The following is a 20,559-nucleotide window of genomic DNA, read 5'->3' as shown; positions in this document are numbered from 1 at the left end:
TATGCATAAACTGTGGTGCCATACAGTCCCACATCTTAATGTATTTTACACACATTAAACAACCTTTTGCTTTAACACTTAACATTTTATTTCACAAACTTCTGACTGACACACCGACCGCACACCAACCAAGTGTAATCTGCCCTACTCACTTGATGCAGAAGATGATAACGATGATGATCAGCAGCAAGACAAACAGACAGGCAAACAGCACACCAACCATCTCACCAGGGTTCAGGTCTAGAAATGGAAAGAAATTGCTCTGAATTCAAAAGGACTCCAGTTTGACTGGAAACATATTGTACAAAAATGAAACTGAATCAGTTCTGATGGAAGTGTCTTGTCATCACTCCAACTTGTACTTGTAAAGCATTCCTCACCACTATTAACAACCACTTGAGTGATGGGTTCACTCTCTGGCCCCTCCCCTGTCCTGGACACTGCTCGGAGTGTCACCCTGTACTTCACACCAGCTGAGAGATCCTTGATCATGTAGGTCATATCTTTGTTAGACACTGTCTGGTTCACTGTGGGACCTGAAAAATACATACAGACAGTTAGATGTGATCTGCTGTCATTATAATTGCATGATAAAAATAAGGAGATTTTTGTCACGATGACCTGTATGTCACTAACAATACCTTTATGGTTAAACAATAAATAACTGAAATAAGAAACTTCAGTAAATGCATGCCAACTTCAGGCATAATGGGATACAAAAGGAGACCTTGCCCCTTTACTTTTGACAGGGAATGATGGGAGGTAAGTTTGAACTGTTTCCTACAATATTACAAGGTTGCTTATAGAATAAAGCATAATTTCTAAACAACTATTTAGAAATAATTCCACCTGCATTCCAGACCTGCATGTAAACTTTACCAGTTCAGACATTCAAACTATGTAGTGACAACAATCCTGTTGTTTTGGGGGTTTCCATGGTTACCTGCACATCCTCCCTGACTGTTGGTGGTGCAGTATGACAGTAGGTAGTGTGTGATGTATGCTTCATCCTGGGAACAGTCTGGCCGCTGCCACACCACACGCAGACCGTTGTCTGGCTGGTCAGGTGAAAAATGCACCTTTTGTGGAGTGGAAGGCTCTGAAAATTTAATGATACAATGAAAATGTGGTCAAGATGTTATGTCAGGTTGAGTTTCATGTTTATCATGACACCAACTGTATACTGCACCCAAGCTTCAGGGAAATCCTGTTACCTACTGAGTGGGTACAGTATAAATGTGTTACTCCTATATGATCATCAGACATGTTCTTTTTTACATGTTTACATGGCATCACCTTCACAACTTATTTTGACCCATGAAGATTCGGGTTAAAATATTTATCTTTAGTAACCCATGCTTGTGGTAAGAGGCGACTAACAGGATCAGGTGGTCAGACTTGTTGACTTGGTTGACACACATTATCAGTTCCAAAATACACAGATTGATCCTCATGTTGTTGATCACTGACTTGCCTGGTCCACACTAAGATATTAATAAGACACAGAGCTGGAATATTCGTGAGTGTGCAATAATACTAAACTCACTCACTCATGACTAGTAACCAGACTTCCTCTTTTCATGTTACAAGACTTGCAATGTACATTTGTTTAATTCCTTCCAATCACTTTCTGGCTGGTACTCACTCTTTCGCTTCTGATACACACATGTGTTCCACATAATTCCACTGCTGAACACCTCATTGGACATCTCCATCTCAGCTGAGATGCCTACCATCTTGTTGTCAAGGTTTCCATCGGGCACTGACCAATCAAATGCCATCTGGTCAGTGGTGAAAGGCAGCCACTGAATGTTGTCCTGGAACAAGCAAAACGTCTGTGAAGTCAGGATTCACTGACTGTTGTTTCCAATCTCATACATAGGCTTCATCACTTCTTTAACATGTCCAATATCAAGCATACATGCCATGATAAAACTGTCTAGAATGTTATCAAACTCAAATCACTCAATCTGTCATTGGCCTACAGGTACAAATGCATTTATTTGGACTAAAACATATCAATTATAAACACTCAAATTTCTTCTGCCAGATAATATTTCTGCTTGAATTCTTCAAAGTGAAATTAAAGACTTACCACACATTTGTATGTGAACTTGGAGCCTGTACAGTAGTACAGTGTGTACCCAAGAATTTGCCCTGCGGGGGAGTTCTGGGTAAGTTCTGGGGGACCCCAGCTGATGTGCAGAATAGAACCGGCGGCCTCCACCAAGATGTCGGTAGGGGGAGGCAACTCTGTAACAGGTCAAGGGACAACATGAACATTCCTGTACTGTCAATACAAAAAACAGTAATAAATAACGATTTTAAATAAACATCTAAAACATAACAATATCATCAGTTTCAAATAATTATTTTGACTTCCTCTTTATGTCAATAAATTTTATGCTTAATCATTTGACAGTTACTTATCTGTAGTCTGAAAAGTCCAAGTCTCTACTTTCCAATGGAAGTTGATACTGAATTCATCGACTTACTGTACTGGTATGCTGGAATCACCATGGATGCGTAGTGTTCCGAATAGCCAACCCGAGTCCTGGCCTTCAGTTTGATCAAGTACTGTCTGACCTTCTTGACCCAGAGGTCAAGTGATGTGTTTGACCCCTCCACCTCAAACTCCTGCATCTGTCCTGATTCTGTGTCGATTTGTGTAACTTGGTACTCAGTTATCTCCCCATTACACTCCATTTCTGGAACTGGCTGTTGTTAAGGAAAATTTAAGTGAGTACTTAAATAAAAACAAGGTTCGTTGATTCCGCTAACTGCCCATCCTCAAACAATCGACATGTGGACTAGGGTTCATAATATCAATCACTGTTTTTTTTGTAGTTAGAATATGGATAGTGAGTAAGTGAGTTTAGTTTTATGCCAACCTCAGCAATATTCCAGCAACATGGCAGCAGTCTGTAAATAATCGAGTCTGAACCAAAGCCTGATCACCCAGTTAACCCACTTCTTCTTACAAGCATGGGTTAATGAAGATACACCCTAACCTGGGCCTTCACGAGTCGGAACATGGATAAGCTAATGAACTCTATTGTACATACCTGCCAGTAGATGGTGACCTCACAGTCTGAGGTCTGAGAGCTGCACCTGTGGTATCTGAAGCTGCTGATCTCAACACCAGGAACACCACTTGGCACTGAAGAACAGTAAAGCACTAGAGTGTATCCAAGGCAGGATATATTTTATCCAGATCACATGAACAAATCCGCTGAGAACATTTTGAGATGGGTTGGATATAATTTTAGCTATGATGCAAGTTATTCCAAGACTGAGATGAAAGCAAGAGAGAGTTTGTTCAACAGCATGTTACAGGTTGGTTGGTTAGTTGTTTAACACAGTATTCAGCAATATAGATGGAGGAATAATTAACAGTAATCACTGACTGAGTTTGGGTTTTACACGGCTTTTAGCAATATTCCAGCAATATCATGGCGGGGGACACTAGAAATGGGTGCCAGTCAACATCATCATGAGTATCAGTCTACGCAAATCGGATATGATGGCATGACTGTGTCAACCAAGTCAGAGAGTCTGACCACCCAATCCCATTAGTTGCTTCTTACGACAAGCATGGGTTCTTGAAGACTAATTTCAACATGGGTGGTTAGCAATACAAGAGAACAAACCCTCCCTGCTGGAGTCAAGTAGTCCAACCTCATTGCCACACCAGTCTGCTCCATGCAGTATGAATGTGGTGTTGCTGTACTGATATCCAGCAGCCATCACAATGGACAGGACACCGCTCAAGTCCATGGGGAATACTGAGAGAATAATAGTTTTATACAATGTGAATATCTCACCATCCTCTAGTGTTCTCTCCACAATAGAGGTCCATTCACTGTGAGTGCCATGGGGCTCCAGGTGACCCTCCGGGATGGGGATACACGACACCTGCAGCACGTAGTCCATGGCTGGGTGAAGTCCACAAATAACCTTCCTCCTCTCTGGCGTCTGGTAGTATGTCTGCAATCATAAAAACAGCAAATACAGGTCCATAAGTGTAGACTGAATAACATTAAAATAAATCAGATACCACTCAGTTGTTGTTGAATTATTCACTGAAAACTGAGACACAACTACAAAGATCAAAGAAAACAAATGTCACTGTTAATTTGAATCAAGAAATTGTACATGACCTCTTCCCACTCATGAAGAGAGCTTCCTCAGACATGTCCTTGTAAAACATTAAAAAATTGTAACATCATGCATATCAATCTGCCAATATAATACAAATTAGCTTCACAAATTCATTTTAATGTAATGGACTGCAAAATTGTGAAACCATCAAATGGGGCAGTGGAACACTTCTACGGACAGACAACTTATTTATTGCAGTGGATGTGATATTTGGTGTAGATTCTGACACCATTATCAAGCAAATGACGGTGTTAAGACCTACACCAAAATGTTGCATCCACTGCAACAAAGAAGTTGTCTATCCATAAAAGTGTTCCTCTTCATCATACTAGCTTCTAAATGCCACCTAAGGAAGACATCAACTGGAGGGTAGTGTCCACTTCCTCACCTGCTGCTTCTGCCCCTGCCACACACGCAGTCGATACATCATGTTCCTGGCAGGCTTTGGGTGTTGCCATTTGAGGGACAGGCAGGTGCTGTTCTTGTCCATCAAGGTCAAGTTAGACACTGGCGCTGGCTTCACTGCAAAATCAAAACAGCATCTAAAGTGAGGATTCATCATGGCACAACTCTCTGCTCATCATGCCACAACCTATTTGCATAACCAATCTCACTTATCCTGTTTGTTTTAATTGGGCAGAAGGACTGAAAGTGAGCACTTACCGATCATCTTGGTGTCAACTGTGAACACATCAGACTGGGCACGGCTCATTGTCTTGTTGGCCCTGTCTCTGGTGGTGACAATCACACTCATGTAGTAGATCATGCCCGCATGGAAGGAGTCCCTGCCGTCAAACTTCCTCCAGCTGCAGGAGGTCTTCGTGGGGTGGGGGCAGTCAAACTGGCCCTCCCTGGAATACACAGAGAAACACAGATGAACAACCAAACCATACAGTGGATTGTGAATGGATTGATGGATAACTGATAAAAGATAATAGATGGATGAGTGCTAGATAGATTGATGGATGATAGATGAATGCTAAATAGATGGGTGGATTGATGAGAGGTATGAAGATGAGTGACAGACTAAAGCATGACAGAAAAGTCAGTGAGATGGAAGGAGGGATTAGTCATAGAAGAGTGAATGACACTTTGAGAAATGGTAGGATGGATAATGAAAAATGACAGAAGATGGATGGATGATACAGAGGATGTATGGAGGGATGGACTTTATTGAGGAGTGATCACGGCAAGATGGAAGGATGAGTAGAGATGGACAGGATGGGAGGGATAGCAGATGGATGGAAGGACACATGAGGGAGGGATGGAGGTTAGCAAGGGACTGAAGTGATGTTAACTGGAATACCACCTGACATGTTGAAACCTGTGTCTTTGTTCCTACCAACTGAAGACCCCTGCACCATAGTACAAACACAACTACGTTACGTTGAGCAAAAGATGGTTGGGATGAGAGCAAGGTACAGCTAACATGGTGAATTGAATGACATGAGTATTTAGTTACTGAAAAGAATTAAATGATCGTTATGATTGTGTTAATTCAAGGGCAGTGAACTGAAAGCGTACAAATTAAAATAATATCTTCAAACAGTCGAACTGCAACACAAGAAACAATGTAACAGTTTCATTAAACATCAAGTCATCACGTGTAATGGAATGTGAACTATCTTGTTCAACGGAACACTACCCATCAAGTGGAACAAAAACTCTGTATGGAGTCTCAAAGCTCAAACAAGTACAAGCTACCTTCCACCAAAAGAAATGCTGGGAAACTTGTCAAAGAGAAGTGTTCAAAGAGCAAACAACAATTCTAATCCATAAATATTTCAGAAAATTACAACAAGGACTGTATTATTACTACTGAGCAGACATTTGCATTTAAACACTAATTAAGGGAAACTAAGTGCATTTGTGTTTTGATGTTGGTGAGACACACTGAATCTTAGTGACATAGACAGTTGAGTAACACACACAACAGGTCAATTGGGCTATGAATTGAAGTACACGTATTGTTGATGGTCCACACGCTGTCTCAGTTGTTTCCTGTTGGGCAGTTTAATGAAAATATAGGATCCAACAGCCTTACTCCTCCCTCATTACTTTTCACTGAGTGATTGGGTTAAAACTCACCAGTATCACAACAATAACCGTGGAAATATTTAGTATTTTGTGAAAATTTTACAAGACATTCTCATTTTCGTTGCTTAGACAGACATGAGTCTAACCACTTGAATCTGACCACTTTATCCATTTAGTTGACTCAGATGTGATGCATTGCTTGCATATAGCTGGCCCAGTTTACTTGGTTCGAGGGGCGCTGGAATATTGCTAAAAGCATCATAAAACTAAAGTCACTCACTCACTTATCGGATTCCAACAGACATGTTATAGAGACTGAAATCCGCACTACAATACCCCAAGCTATTCATGTTTTAGGTATACTGGATGTTGGGGAAAGTACTAGATATCACTAGATATCATCTAGTCAGTGTCGCTTAGCAGTTGTAACCTGAAAGATCTATACTTCCACGTGTCTGTCCCTACACAAGCAAGGTAGGCATTCAAAAGAAGTTCAACACAAAAGCTGCAAAAGCAGGTATTAAAAAGATATATCAACATGTTAGTTAAAACTCTGGCACATGGGTCAAGCGTTTTGAAGGTGCATATTACAAGCAGCTGAACAGGTCCAAATACATACCAGTCTTTAAATGGTCTGTAAAAATGTATTAAACTACCACTTAGATATAACAAACAGATGGACTGCATGAAGCGTGTACCAGTATTGTGTAGTCTGTGTGTAGATAGCAGATTCTGGTATAGTGAACAACAGGCCTCAGGATCCGAAGTCACTGATACACATTGATTTACGTCTGATCATACACAATGATATTTTCTCAGGCTATTTAACATGGATTATTGGTTTGGTGGAGTGTGTTATGTATGTGTAAACCAATTATAACACGTTTTAAAACAGTTATGCTAAACATGTTGTTTTGGTGATGTGTTAGTTACTTTTCCCAGATAGGTTAATGTATATGGCTGTTACTACCAGCATGTCTTCCTTTGTACAGTGAGTTCCCCATAGAAATGGCTCCACTGGAAAAGTACTCACCAGTTGTTGTTTTTCAAAGTTGTACACCAACAAATCAAAATCAAACTGTTTATGGTGAATTCACCATGAATCCACATACAAAACTTATCTAAATGTCTGTCACCACTTATAAGCCTCAAGACATGTGATCTGATGCTCATTTGTAGAACAGAAACTTGTATGTTTCAAACAAATATCTGAGAATGTAAAAGGAGACAATATTCCACCAAAACTTGAATATATAATGTTACTGAAAGCCCCTAATAGCAAAAACTCAACATAATCCTCATGCACATAATGTTTCATAGAAGCTGTAAACATGACACCCAGCTTGTTGAGGTTTTGGCATCAAGTGACTGAAGTGTGTTCAGATCTCAGCCCCAGCCTCAGCCTCAGCCCCAGCCTCGCCCCCGGCCCCGGCCCCGGCCCCGGCCCCGGCCCCAGCCCCAGCCTCAGCCCCAGCATGTCACAGCATCAATGCAAATACCACCTGAAGCTGCAACACCATGCTTTCCCTCCTGTCTGATGAGGTGGAGTTAGGCCCTGAGCACCAAGGCAAGCATAGGACTGCTTACAGTGTTAAATGTGAGACATGGATGAGAAGGACCTACTTACATTATGGCCCACACAAGCTGAACGTTGAAGTTTTTGTTGACGTAGTTTCTCCCCAGGTCCCATTTACAAGTCATGTTCTCCCAGTTGTACACGGAGCAGTTGATGTCACTCACTGCCATAGCTCGGTCTGCCAAAACAGGACATCATATGAAGTCAGTAAAAAAATAGCATGTCTGTTCAACTTTTCTCATTTTCATTGTCTGATGTTGAACAATATTTTAGTGTACAAGATTGTTAGAGCAAAGCCTGACGGCTTGGTCGATATACACTAGCATGGCGACATGGTGGTGTCAAACTGAGGTGATTCTTGGGAAGATCTGGGCTAATGCCAACAAACTCACAAACCATACATAACGGGAGGGTAAGGTAGTCTAGTAGTTACATCATTTGCTGGTCTTGCTGAAGACATTTTTGATTCCCCACATTGGTACCATGTGTGAAGGCTGGTGTCTTCTGGTGGCCCCCTGCCAAGATATTGCTGGAATATTGCAAAAAGCAGCATAAAACTAAACTCCCTCACACACTCTAAAATCTATAATATCTGGATCCCCACTCTGAACTGTGTTACAGTTATGTGGAAATCAAACTTACAATACATAGTCTAGCACAAGTAAGGGGAACAACTCTGCACTGTGAATTAAAGTGTCCAAGATGACAGGGCTTGGATGTCCCCTATGACTGAGGTGAAGACAACTACATGCTTCTTGATGGCACTTACAGTCCACAGTGACGTACTGGCTGCCGAGCACCATAGGGGTTCCATCCTCGGTGTTGTTGAGGTGGCAGACGTATGACCCTTGCTGTTTGTCAGACTCCACTGGATACTCCAGTCGGATACTGCGAGTACTGAGTATCCGGACATAGTGCAGGGGCAGTGCTCGCTCCTCTTTGTCAAACTGTTTTGTGAAGTACATGTACCCCGATACATTCCCGCTGATTTTGGGGTCGGTCACGTTACAAGTCAGGTTCAGCACATCGCCAATGAAACTATACGGGTTCTTGGGCCGGACAACTGTAACAAACACACATGTAAACTTCATAACAGAGGATCCTTGAGTGTTTACAGTAGCTGTGTAAACAATAACTTGATTTCTGCAAATAATCATTTAACTTAAGCTACAATTTACTGTTACTTGCTTAATCGAAGAAAACAGCAATCCAAAGAAAATTTGCAGAGCATCAATCTGTGCAATTGGGATTCAATGACATGTGCCAATCAAGTCAGCGAGTCTGACCACCCAATCCCATTATTCGCCTCTTATGACGAGCATAGTCTCCTGTTGCGGCAAGCATGGGTTGCTGAAGACACCTATTCTTCACGGGTCTCCAAACCATGGACCACTATTCCATATACTTACTAATATTCTCCACAGCCTGGAGAGCTACTCACTTGGTTGTGTAAGGCTGTACTGTCGTGTTACTGGCAGCTGTACACAAGCAATTCCTCAGAATGGTCAACATAAAATCTACCATCAGCATTTCAACAGAAGCATTGATATATTGAGCGTTCCTTCCAACTCTTATACAAGTAAGTTGGTATTTGATGGTTAATTCTTCAACATTGAGGAGATGCTTACTTCCGCTGCTGTCGAAGATGAAGGCGGTGCTGGTGGCAAGGTGGAGGCCGAGGGAGAGGAAGAACACCACCAACGTCGCTGGCTGTCTCAACATGGCCGACGACGACATCGCAGCAGCATCTTGAATGTCACATCATGCACATAACACTATACCTGCAATGAAATACAACATTCTGAATTTGGTTCATGCTAAAGTCATGTCATATGTAGAATACCTGTCCTTGGGTTTGCCCTGTTACTGCCCTCTTTCAAAATGAATGAAATGTCTGCAGTCAACTTGAATGACGTGAGCAGTAATGACTCATTTAGTTACACACTTTAGGAGTCTTGGAGTGGAAGATTTCAAATTAGACTTGATCAATTTCAAGTACATACATGATACACATTATATGAATATGTGAATGTACCATGATGAGTAAACCCTGACACATCTGCAGGTGTGTGAATGAACAATGATGGGAACATGCAGACATACCATGATCTGTGACAGTAGCATCCCTGATCTCACAGTGTGATCAAAACAAGAGATAATAAACATTTTCTCACTTTGCATCAGCTATTTGCTAACGATTTAGCTGCAAGACACCAAGGATGATGCAACCGTGACATCACACAGCGACATCATTACGCAACTCCATTACAAGACCACTGAGCATTACTCCAGGTGCCATGATCCATACTATGGCAAACAGCGGAACCTGTCCCCAAGGATGTATAGGTCAACATATTGTGTCACTACTGAACAAAACTGCAGCATCAAATATGCGAGTGTTTTAGACAGAGCTTACAAGCAAGATTGTCCTGGAAAACTATGTCTGAACATAGTGATTGAAGTGTCTCTAAAATACCTCGAACTTCTTTAGGTTCATAAAACATTTTCTGCACATGAACAATTGTGATAATTTATTGCAACCCACTATCTTTCACAACCAGAATGCTGTAAAATATTTAATTGTTACGATTCACATGTATGTTCGGCAAGCATAAGGTTGCATCTGTACACAGTCTTCACAAATCCCGAACTGAACATCACCTGAATTTCAAAAGCCTTCCATTATAACTCTCAACATTACAAACACCCATCAGGGATTTCTTCATTCTGTCACCAGGCAAATATTCCTGCCCTCTGTTGTGTCGTCACACAACATCAAGTTCCAGATGAAATAATTTGTTTATTCATTCCTGTCTCTAAAACTGCTGCATCACAAACCACAAGAACTTCAACAAAACCCTTGCCTGTAGCTGTGCAAGGCAACAGGTCAGGTGTGACGGTATCCCCGATTACCCAACCACCCCAGGCAATATGCTGTGTGTATGCCAATAAACACTCTTGCCACCAAAACCTGCTAGACTGGTTATAGTCTTTGTTGAAGATCACAGTTTCAATTATTGTAAATAATCTCATCCCACAAATCAATAATCTTGACTGCCCATCGTTTGATGTAGGTTTTAAACAAGAAGCTGTATCAACACTATACTTTCCCAACATGTATGTTGAACCAAGAAACTATTTAGTTAGTGTTGGCTCTATGTATATGTGCACTGGATGGAGTGTTGACAATATGAAATACAGGCAGTGCTAGAAAACAGGCAATAACCTCCTTCTGGTGAAATAACAATGATAGTGAGACTACCTCCCCAACCATAGACATTTACATCACTTACAATGATGCACAATAGTGGAGAAGCCTTCAATATCTTTTCTAAAAGAAATGCACTTTTCTAGTCATCAGAAACTGTTCCACATTCAATGTGAAGAAATATGTCTTCAGAGCTCAAGGATATATTCTGAATATTTATAAACAACTAGTGTCACTTCCCAGACAAGGCCTTACTTGCTTCTATGGTCGGCTGAGTATATTATGGGTAAGTGGACAAAAACCAACACAATGCTCCTGAATTCACATGTAGTTTATCAGGCAAACCAGATCGTAGTTTGGACACAGATTGTCAAAATCAACTGTGAGGTGGTAGTAGAAGGAAATATAGAGTGACTAAGTAGAATGTTACACAGTGCTAAACTCACTGTTGATTTTCCAAGTTTAAACCGGCTTAAACTGTCATGTTAACCTGTCATATGGCCACATATACACACTCTTAACCTGTTACAGTAGTATGGATTCTGTGAACGTATGAGTTTAGTTTTACGCTGCTTTTAACAATATTCCAGCAGTATCATGACAGAGGACACCAGAAATGGACTTCACACATTACACCCAAGTAGGGAATCAAACCCAGGTCTTCGGCGTGATGAACGAACACCTAGGTTACCCCAGTGCCCCAAACAGCATGGTGATCAGCTGATAATAATGACAAAATCAACCTGGAAATATCACTCTGATCCAAACCCTAGCACAGCAGGTTTGGAGTATATTACAGTAGTGAGTGAGTGGGTTTAGTGTTATGCCGCACTCAGCAATATTCCAGCTATACGTCAGCGGTCTGTAAATAATTGAGTTTGGACCAGAAAATCCAGTGATCAACAACTTCTTGAACTTTGATCTATGCAATTGGGAACCGATGACATGTGTCAACCAGGTCAGCAAGTCTGACCACCCGATCCCATTAGTCGCCTCTTCTATGGCAAGCATGGGTTGCTGAAGGTCTATTCTAACCTGGGACCTTCATGGGTCTGCTTGGAATGAGAGCAAGGTACAGCTAACATGGTGAATTAAATGACATGTATTTAGTTACGACCTTAACAGGTCATATATTACAGTAGCATTCTAAAACTACACAGATATATTTACAGAGCACCTGCTTCTTTAACATTACTATAGCTGACCAGTCATGGCATGAGAGATTGGATTAATGAAAGAAATGGTCATTATTCCAGGAGCAAAATATAGCAAACATAATTTAACTGTCATAATTTGTTACTTTATCAACTTGTGTTGATATATTTGATATCACTTGGGTGAGATTCTCTATAAATACACCACTCAGAAATCAGTAATCTATGCAATTACTTATACAACTGCTCCACATGCCCATGGCCACACTATTGTGTTCACTGTCAACCACTAGTTTCACTGAAATGAGTACGTCTCTATACGCAGATGTACAGGGCTACAAATAAGGGGCATACAGGCACAGTGTACACCTATTACAATCAATGACCTATGACTTAGAGTAAGATTTCATGAGTATCTTGTATGTACTGTGATGAATACCTTTGTAGTCTAACATTCATAAAGTTTAAACTGAAATGTTGTTTCATATTGTAAACAATAAACCATATCACTGGCTTGCTCACACAAAAATGTCAGTACACCTTCAAACTTCTCAGTACACATCCGCTTGCTATAGGACTGGTGTAAGTACAGCACACCCACTCATCAAGAGCCATTGGTGTGTACACACAGATCAAAAACCAGCACAGTGATCATCTCAAACGTTATTTTTAAAAATATCTATCCAATCGGTTGCCATGACAGCCTGATATCTGATAGTCATTGAACTGACATTAAATCCACACACAACAGTGAACAACATAGAACAATACCCTGCCCTAATCCAGACATTCTTACCTTTGCACCATAACGTGTACAGGTGTGGTAAATTTCATAGAAATGTTTCGGTTGGGAAGAAATGTTGCAATAAAAGGTCACACCGCGACCTAGATTGATTCAGTCAACCACACAGCCAGGTCAACACTGGCTGTCAAACCTAATCACAACCGGGCCCCCTCTCACTGTTCAACACAGCCAGGCAATACCCACATTCCATGGATAATGCATATCACATTACTACTTGCAAATGTAATTAGTTTAAGTGTGATATCTACATAGTCACTACAGTACACACGCTTTTTCATGGAACTCAAGAAATACTGAGAAAACACTACCTGGGAGAATGCACAGGTCACTAGGTGTGCCTGTAGCGACATAAACATCAATCCAGGTATTTGTTACCATTTAAAGATAACAAGACACAAGGCATATTTATATCATTTTGTCTTCCATAATAATATAAAAATAATGTTTTGTATATAATTCAGCAACATCAGGATTACAAAAAGAAACTGTGTCACCAAGAAATATAAATATATTCAACATCAAATATCACACAACAAAAAATTACAGTATCAGGGTCAGAAATGAACATGAGACAGGATATGCTGAAAGTGTTAAAATAGTGAAGGACAAGTGATATTTCCTTGTAGACCACCACTGGTTAAAATTTATCATGTTGCATTTTAAGACTTGTGAAATAAAAAAATATTTTCTCACCCTGCAATATGCTCTAAGTAGCTAATATCCTTTCTGCATAATCCCTTAAAAAGTGTATACTCCTCCCAAGTTCAACACACTGTGTTAATCCCTCCAAGTTAAACAAATCCCTTGCACAAGCACTACTGTATCCCATCCACCAGCTCTGCTGTATCTGGTCAAGCTAACCCCTTCACTGGTTAGGTAAACTCGTTACAGGTGAAGAAAACTCAGGTGAAGAGTTGACCAGCAAACAATGGTGTCTGACCTTGTCTGGCACCCTTCCCTCAAATAACACTAGTTTGCTCATTAGTTTGTTATCTAAACAAATAAAGATGGACAACAGCTCAAAGAGAAAGCATTGTTTTCCTGCTGTCATGTTTGTCTATAGCCTGGCACTGAGCAAATTAGCCACGCTCTGTTGTTCTGCACCGTGATTAGTGTCAGTGCCAGGTATTTTGGTAAACTTCTATCTGTCACGGTAGGTGTCTATTGTTCTCTTTGATCACTACTTCCCTGCATGATTAGTTCAGTGTCTGGCCTTTGATGACTTCCAACAGAAATGCCATTTTACTTGATAGAAGTAAGACTCAATGAGTGAGTTCAGTTTTAAGCCACACTGAAAAAAAAAAACCAAAACCAAAAAAAAACCCAAAGACAGAGCTATTTTTATGGATTTACTCTGTGTAGGCAACATTTCAACATAGATTCTAATGTTGTCAAGCAAGTAAAAAAAACTTCTGTAAAGAGCGATAGAAAGATAAATTATTTTTACTAAAAAGAAATGCCACTTTTAATTATCTTCAAGCACAAGTCATGTTTTTTCTTATCCGATTTTTCTGTCAGCTTCCTAAAACAAATATTCAAACAGTACCAAACAAGAAAACAAACTCACTAACAACATTCAACCTTTCATATGGTTGAAAGCTGTCTAATGTGACTAAAGCTCATTTGTCCTTAACTTTCATGCATACTATGTGCATATGAAAAGTCTACAGGAATATTCAAATATCATGAAACACACACTGGAAGTCAACAGCCTAGTCATAACTGTATGTCCACATGGAACATCTGTTTACACTCAGATGTGAAAAATCTCCAATAATCCAGTCATTTCACACTATTGGGAGCTACACACTACGCAAACGAAGTTAGTGAAATCTGATTCATATGACGTCCCTTTTGCTGTCACAGCAATGCAGTGAGTGAGTATGGTTAAATGTTGCTTTCAGAAACATTCACTTTGGAAATACTTATTCAAGTACTCATGCTGGGAAAGACAAACAAGCGTCAACATGTTTATTCTAGCAAAGCTGCTCCTTCACAATAAGCAGTATTCCAGCAATATCACAGCAGGGGGCACCAGAAATGGGCTTCACATATTACACCCATATGGAGAATAGAACCCAAGTCTTCAGATTTATGAGCAAAAACCTTAACCACTACGCTATCCCAACATAGAATAGCTCTGGTGACATCAAAGAATAGGGTGTCTTTTGAGAGGTATATTTCATGAGCTATCCATGTATGAAAGTCAACACCATTTCCACTGACAGCTTTGAATTAAAGTGATTCAACTTCAAAACCAAATACATACAGAGGGATGAGAATGTTTTATCCTTTATGGGAATTCATGAGGTCACCATTCCCAAACAACATTCTCTAACAACCTACCCTAACAACATTCCCAAACAACATTCTCTAACAACATACCCTAACAACATTCCCAAACAACATTCTCTAACAACCTATCCTAACAACATTCCCAAACAACATACCCTAACAACATTCCCAAACAACATTCTCTAACAACAGTTTACAATATCATAGTCCCCAAGAACCTGACAAACTTTCAGAGTATTTATAGAAAATATTTTCATCCCTGTGTATATTGGAACTGCTTTTACAATGTTTATGGTCATGCCAGGAAAATGGTAATGTTTGGTAAAAAAGTCTGTCTGATGAAATTAATGTTAAATCTGTTGCTATGTCTACATCAGCGACATACTTACAGTCATCCATCTGCATGCCAAGCACTCTCCTCATCCTTGATGGATCATGTAAATTTACTCTATGTATGTATGAAGCTGTCATGTGACACAGCACTAGCTATACATGAACAATGAGACACACATTGTTTTTACCTGAATGCTAATGTGAAATATGAAATCACAAAATCCCATTCCCTAAACTCACTGAAAAATACAGTCATCCCTTGTCATAACACAAGTCTTGGTGTCAAGGGATGGCATCGGTGCTATTGAACACCTGTCATACATAACTGGGAATAAAGGTCAAGTGCTATCATAATTTTCCTGTGCATAGCATAATTTATTGTGTGTTCTGCCCAGTCAAAACCATGTTGCATTGCTGGAGTTAAAGAACACTTTGTAAATGAAATCAAGAAACTTACCATCAAATATCATAAAGAGACGTTAATTCATAATTTCAGTTCAAGATCCTGCTCTGCTAGCATTATGTTTTTTGTAGAGGTAATGATTACTGTACTTCGTGTATTTGTTCTGTCAACAAAGCAGGAAATGGCAATCACCTGTGCACAGATTTAACGTCAATATACCAGTGATTCAGTAAAAGACAATCAGACATCATAACTTCAAAGAATTTAAATTCATGATGTATATACTTTCATACCTAAATTGTATCAATATGGAAGATAACATCCCCTAGACTCATCTCTAGAATATACAGATGTATGAATGAACAAGATTTTTTGGCAGTATGTAAACAAGTTTTAAAAGATGAATCAGCTGAAACTATGGTGCCATGTGTCCCCACAATTATACAGTCTTGTAATTTCTCTAGCAACCCTGTTAGAAATAGTTCTAGACCTTGTTTGGTCAGTCTGAATAAAGATTTCATTTTCCAACTTTGTGAAATTCTTGATATCATCAGCAAGTGAAAGATCATCTGTGATCCAACGTACATGACTCTACTCAATTTAATCAACTGATGCTATTTCAGCATCCTGTCAGAATAATACAGGTCTCCACGTAGAACTGTACTGGCGTATGTGTGGATAAAAAATATGCAAGATACAGTAGGAAATAATTTAGACAATGCAGCAGCTATACACCACAGCAATGATATACAGTGTCAGAATCAATTACTTATATAGAACATATCTGAATTCAAGCAGTGTCCCAATCTGAATTTATGTGATAGCAACACATTGTGCCATCTCTTGTGTTTTGAGAATCATACTGCAGCAAATCATCTTGGTTAAATTTGACTGGTCAAAATGTATGTAAACATGGCGGCACTGACACTACAAGTTTCTTTCAGAAACAAGACTTTGCATCAACGACTTGCCAACGGTCACATAATCAAGCTGCTGTACGAATAATGAACAAATTGTTTACCAGTATCACTTGTTCGTCTTTCAGTACTCTTCATGTGCTCATACATTTTTCCAATACTCCCATATTGAATAAATAAGGAGTACATACTCCTGGTGTTGACTCCTGGTCTGGAGCCCTGGTAACAGCTCACATAAAGCATCTCAATCTACTCTGGAGCTCCTATATCAGGACTTGGAGTCAATGTAACCAGTTGGGTCAAGTGGTAAGGTGGTGTATATTTGGGTGTAAGTCCATAGTTTAAATCCCACCTCAGGATATTGAATGGTTTAATGGTGGCCAGGGCTTATTACTGATCATGTCCACATTAAACGTAATTTGAATAAGTCTCAGCCCTTCCAGTTTGTATTGTTGATGATTGGTATGAAGCAGATATCACAAAAACATTTGTTCATGAAAACTGAAAAAAACCCATGTTGTGAATCTAATACAGAACTGTTTGGTTCTGGTTTCATAATAAAGGGATGATATCTGCAGACTGATAACTCATCGGTGTCAAACAAAATGTCCACACCACCCTGTGGGAGTGAGTTAATGAGCTGCTTTTAATGCTAATACCACCAGAAATGGGCTTCACATATTGTACCCATGTGGGGAATCGAACTTGAGACTTTGGTGTGACATGTGAACACTTTAACCACTTGGCTACCTCCATCAGACAATATCCTAGATGCATGTACAGCCTGGGAACACAGAAGCTATTAAAAGGGATCAGAGGGTGACAGACCTGTTATGACACGAAACCGAGACATTTCACACTAGGGAGATATTCACAGAACCGACACTGAAAATGTCATATAAGTGTATTGGCAAATGAAACTATTTGTTATCGGAATAAACAAAAGCCTGCAGGGCATCCATGATGATATGACTGTGAGTCACACCTTCACTAGGTAATACAAGTCAGTAATTCACAGCCTATAAACCGACTGACTGAAGCTGCTGAACTCCAACAAATCTACAGTGTTTACCTACAACATCAACCCAGTGAGTGAGTGAGTTTAGTTTTATGCTGTACTTAGCAATATTCCAGCTATGTGGCTGCGGTTTGTAAATAATCGAGTCTGAACCAGACAATCCATTGATCAAACAACATGACCATCGATCAGCGCAAATGGGAATTGATGAGAACCAAGTCAGCGAGTCTGACCACCAGATCCCGTTAGTCGCCTCTTACGACAAGCATAGTCACCTTTTATGGCAAGCATGGGTTGCTGAAGGTCTATTCTACCCAAGACCTTCACAGGTACATCAACCCAGATACTAACACAGCAAAGCAGAATTTTGATCATCAGTGATCAAATCAGTGGGCATTTCTATCTCGGTCACAGATGATAACGAAGAGATGCAAATTATTGTTATTGTCACATAACATGACTCAGACACATTGAAAAACAGATGGTGTTGTGAAGTCACAGATTGTCATAACTCATCAAGTTTAATGGACTTAGTAGCAATATGCAGGACTGAGACGAGACATACAGAAACACCTGATCTCAACAGTCTCCACCTTGATGAAACAACAAGGGGAGGCATTGGTCTGACCTAACCAGGATCAGATCTAGGGTTTAAACCTACAATAAGTTAACTCTGGCAGGACAAAGAGAAATAGTTCAGGAGAGTATTATCATATGCTTTACAATACTGGGCAACTGATGTCTCACAAACTTGTCAGTAACACTTGTGTAACAAGGAGAATATAGAGGAGAGTGCAGCATTCATAATATACCTGATCATGTTTTATCCAAATGCTATAAAACTACATACACATACCAGCCTGCAGCATCAGTGAGCACCCTCCCAGTATCTGCCAGTAACCCAACTGTGCATTGCACAGGTATTCCCACCCCGGGTGACACATAACCTCTGTATCAGGTGACCTTGACTCACTGAACCTGAACACAACACCAACAATGGGTTTCCTGTTGCAGCATTTACAGAAATCCATACCTCAAAGGAAACCCAGTTCCTCCAGCAACTCCAGCTACCATTATACAAAACACCTGGGCTTACACACGATTTTTGCTAAATATCACCACGAAAGTTGGGTAAGCCCTCTGTACTATCTACATCAAAAAGCATTGCAACCTATCGGGCTTGCAGGGAAGAAGTAGTTTGCACTTCCTGTAGTCAGCTTGTGACACAGTGTGTTGGTTCATCACTGGCTTGATGTTCACCTGATGACAATGTCAGAGTCCATGGAGACGCAAGCCAGGGCAGGCTGACAGACAAACAGCCTGAGTGCAGTATAGAGTCATGGGATAATCTAAGCCCTGAAGTGATTGTAACTCCCTTACTTCAACATTAGCTAATACAACATCATAGTCCTAAGTCTGCTTTGTAGCACTTGGTCCTAGACTGTAGAAAGTATTCTAATGATCCAGGAGTCTTTCAAAGCCTTGTCCAGACACAATACATACTTACCCTTTAACTAAGTTTAAATTTATGTAATTACCTGAGGAAAGCATACTGCCAGTCGAACCACTAACAGGAGTTTCATTGTACCTTGATATACTTCTCTCATTTCAAAAGTCGATCATTAATCCATCCAAACATACATCCTCTGTAAATATTGCTTTCTTTGATTAAGAAAGTCAGCAGCAGTTAACAAAGCACATTCCTTGTCTTTCACTGCAGATTTGTCAAATTTCAATTAGTCAAAAAAATTCATTTTGCCTACTGAAATGTAATATCCTATGTGTCATCAAGATGCCTATTAGTCTCGGTCTGGTCATGATAACAGGTTAATACCTTTAACTTGCTGATAATCTATCATTACATCACACAAGGAATGCATCACACAATAACAAATACTTGTACAAAGACCAGCACCCATCATTATCCAGCATTGCACAAGTGTACATAACAGGAACCTGCAGGAACCTGCTAATGTAGAATTCATTCATTCATTCATTCATTCATTCATTCATTCATTCATTCATTCATTCATTCATTCATTCATTCATTCATTCATTCATTCATTCATTCATTCATAGCACTGCTTTAGTCATGTGTCTTTGAGTCAGATTACACCTGGCACATTGAATCTTTTCTGTTGTCAGTATTTTTTCTTGCCACACCTAGACTATCCACTATCCCATGCTACTGCTAACTACCTGCCCCATGTAACAAACTACCTATTACATACAAAGTATCAGTAAATATATACCTATAACTTTGTTAATGCCTGATAACTATGTGTTATATTACTAATCACAGGTAAATATACTTGTTATATTACTAAGTACACATCTCAGGTAATTATGTATTATATTACTTAGTACAGGTAAATATATGTACCTGTTATATTGTTAAATCTCAGGTAATTATGCATTATATTACTTAGTACAGGTAAACATATGTACCTGTTTTATTGTTAAATTCACATCACAGGTAATTATGCATTATATTACTTAGTACAGGTAAACATATGTACCCGTTTTATTGTTAAATTCACATCACAGGTAATTATGCATTATATTACTTAGTATATAAGGCAAATATATACCTGTTATAATACTAGGTACACATCTCAGGTAAATATATGTTACATTACTATGTACAGGTAA

General features: G+C 39.7%; 1 protein-coding gene across 11 annotated transcripts in view; it reads right to left on the bottom strand.

Moving 5' to 3' along the window:
- LOC137290903 (cytokine receptor-like) overlaps positions 1 to 20,559 on the bottom strand; it is a 95,073-nt gene that overhangs the window by 5,900 nt on the left and 68,614 nt on the right. For 5 of the 11 annotated variants that reach the window (XM_067822094.1, XM_067822098.1, XM_067822099.1 and 2 more), the window contains 14 exons: positions 9,403 to 9,555; positions 8,544 to 8,837; positions 7,826 to 7,952; positions 6,818 to 6,832; positions 4,825 to 5,012; positions 4,550 to 4,683; positions 3,825 to 3,987; positions 3,066 to 3,160; positions 2,496 to 2,718; positions 2,096 to 2,253; positions 1,646 to 1,817; positions 944 to 1,099; positions 381 to 536; positions 153 to 240 (listed from right to left, as the gene is read on the bottom strand). In XM_067822094.1, the coding sequence (XP_067678195.1) occupies positions 153 to 240; positions 381 to 536; positions 944 to 1,099; positions 1,646 to 1,817; positions 2,096 to 2,253; positions 2,496 to 2,718; positions 3,066 to 3,160; positions 3,825 to 3,987; positions 4,550 to 4,683; positions 4,825 to 5,012; positions 6,818 to 6,832; positions 7,826 to 7,952; positions 8,544 to 8,837; positions 9,403 to 9,511 (2,078 nt within the window). In that variant the 5' untranslated portion in view covers positions 9,512 to 9,555. Of the gene's footprint in view, positions 1 to 152; positions 241 to 380; positions 537 to 943; positions 1,100 to 1,645; positions 1,818 to 2,095; positions 2,254 to 2,495; positions 2,719 to 3,065; positions 3,161 to 3,824; positions 3,988 to 4,549; positions 4,684 to 4,824; positions 5,013 to 6,817; positions 6,833 to 7,825; positions 7,953 to 8,543; positions 8,838 to 9,402; positions 9,556 to 9,877; positions 10,229 to 12,932; positions 12,950 to 18,763; positions 18,820 to 20,559 lie in introns of those variants that run through there. The other 6 variants (XM_067822102.1, XM_067822104.1, XM_067822095.1 and 3 more) reach the window with 5 other exon arrangements.

Source organism: Haliotis asinina, chromosome 7 (assembly GCF_037392515.1).
Source record: "Haliotis asinina isolate JCU_RB_2024 chromosome 7, JCU_Hal_asi_v2, whole genome shotgun sequence".
In the NCBI taxonomy this organism is placed as follows: domain Eukaryota; kingdom Metazoa; phylum Mollusca; class Gastropoda; order Lepetellida; family Haliotidae; genus Haliotis; species Haliotis asinina.
This window is presented reverse-complemented; position numbering and strand designations above follow the sequence as displayed.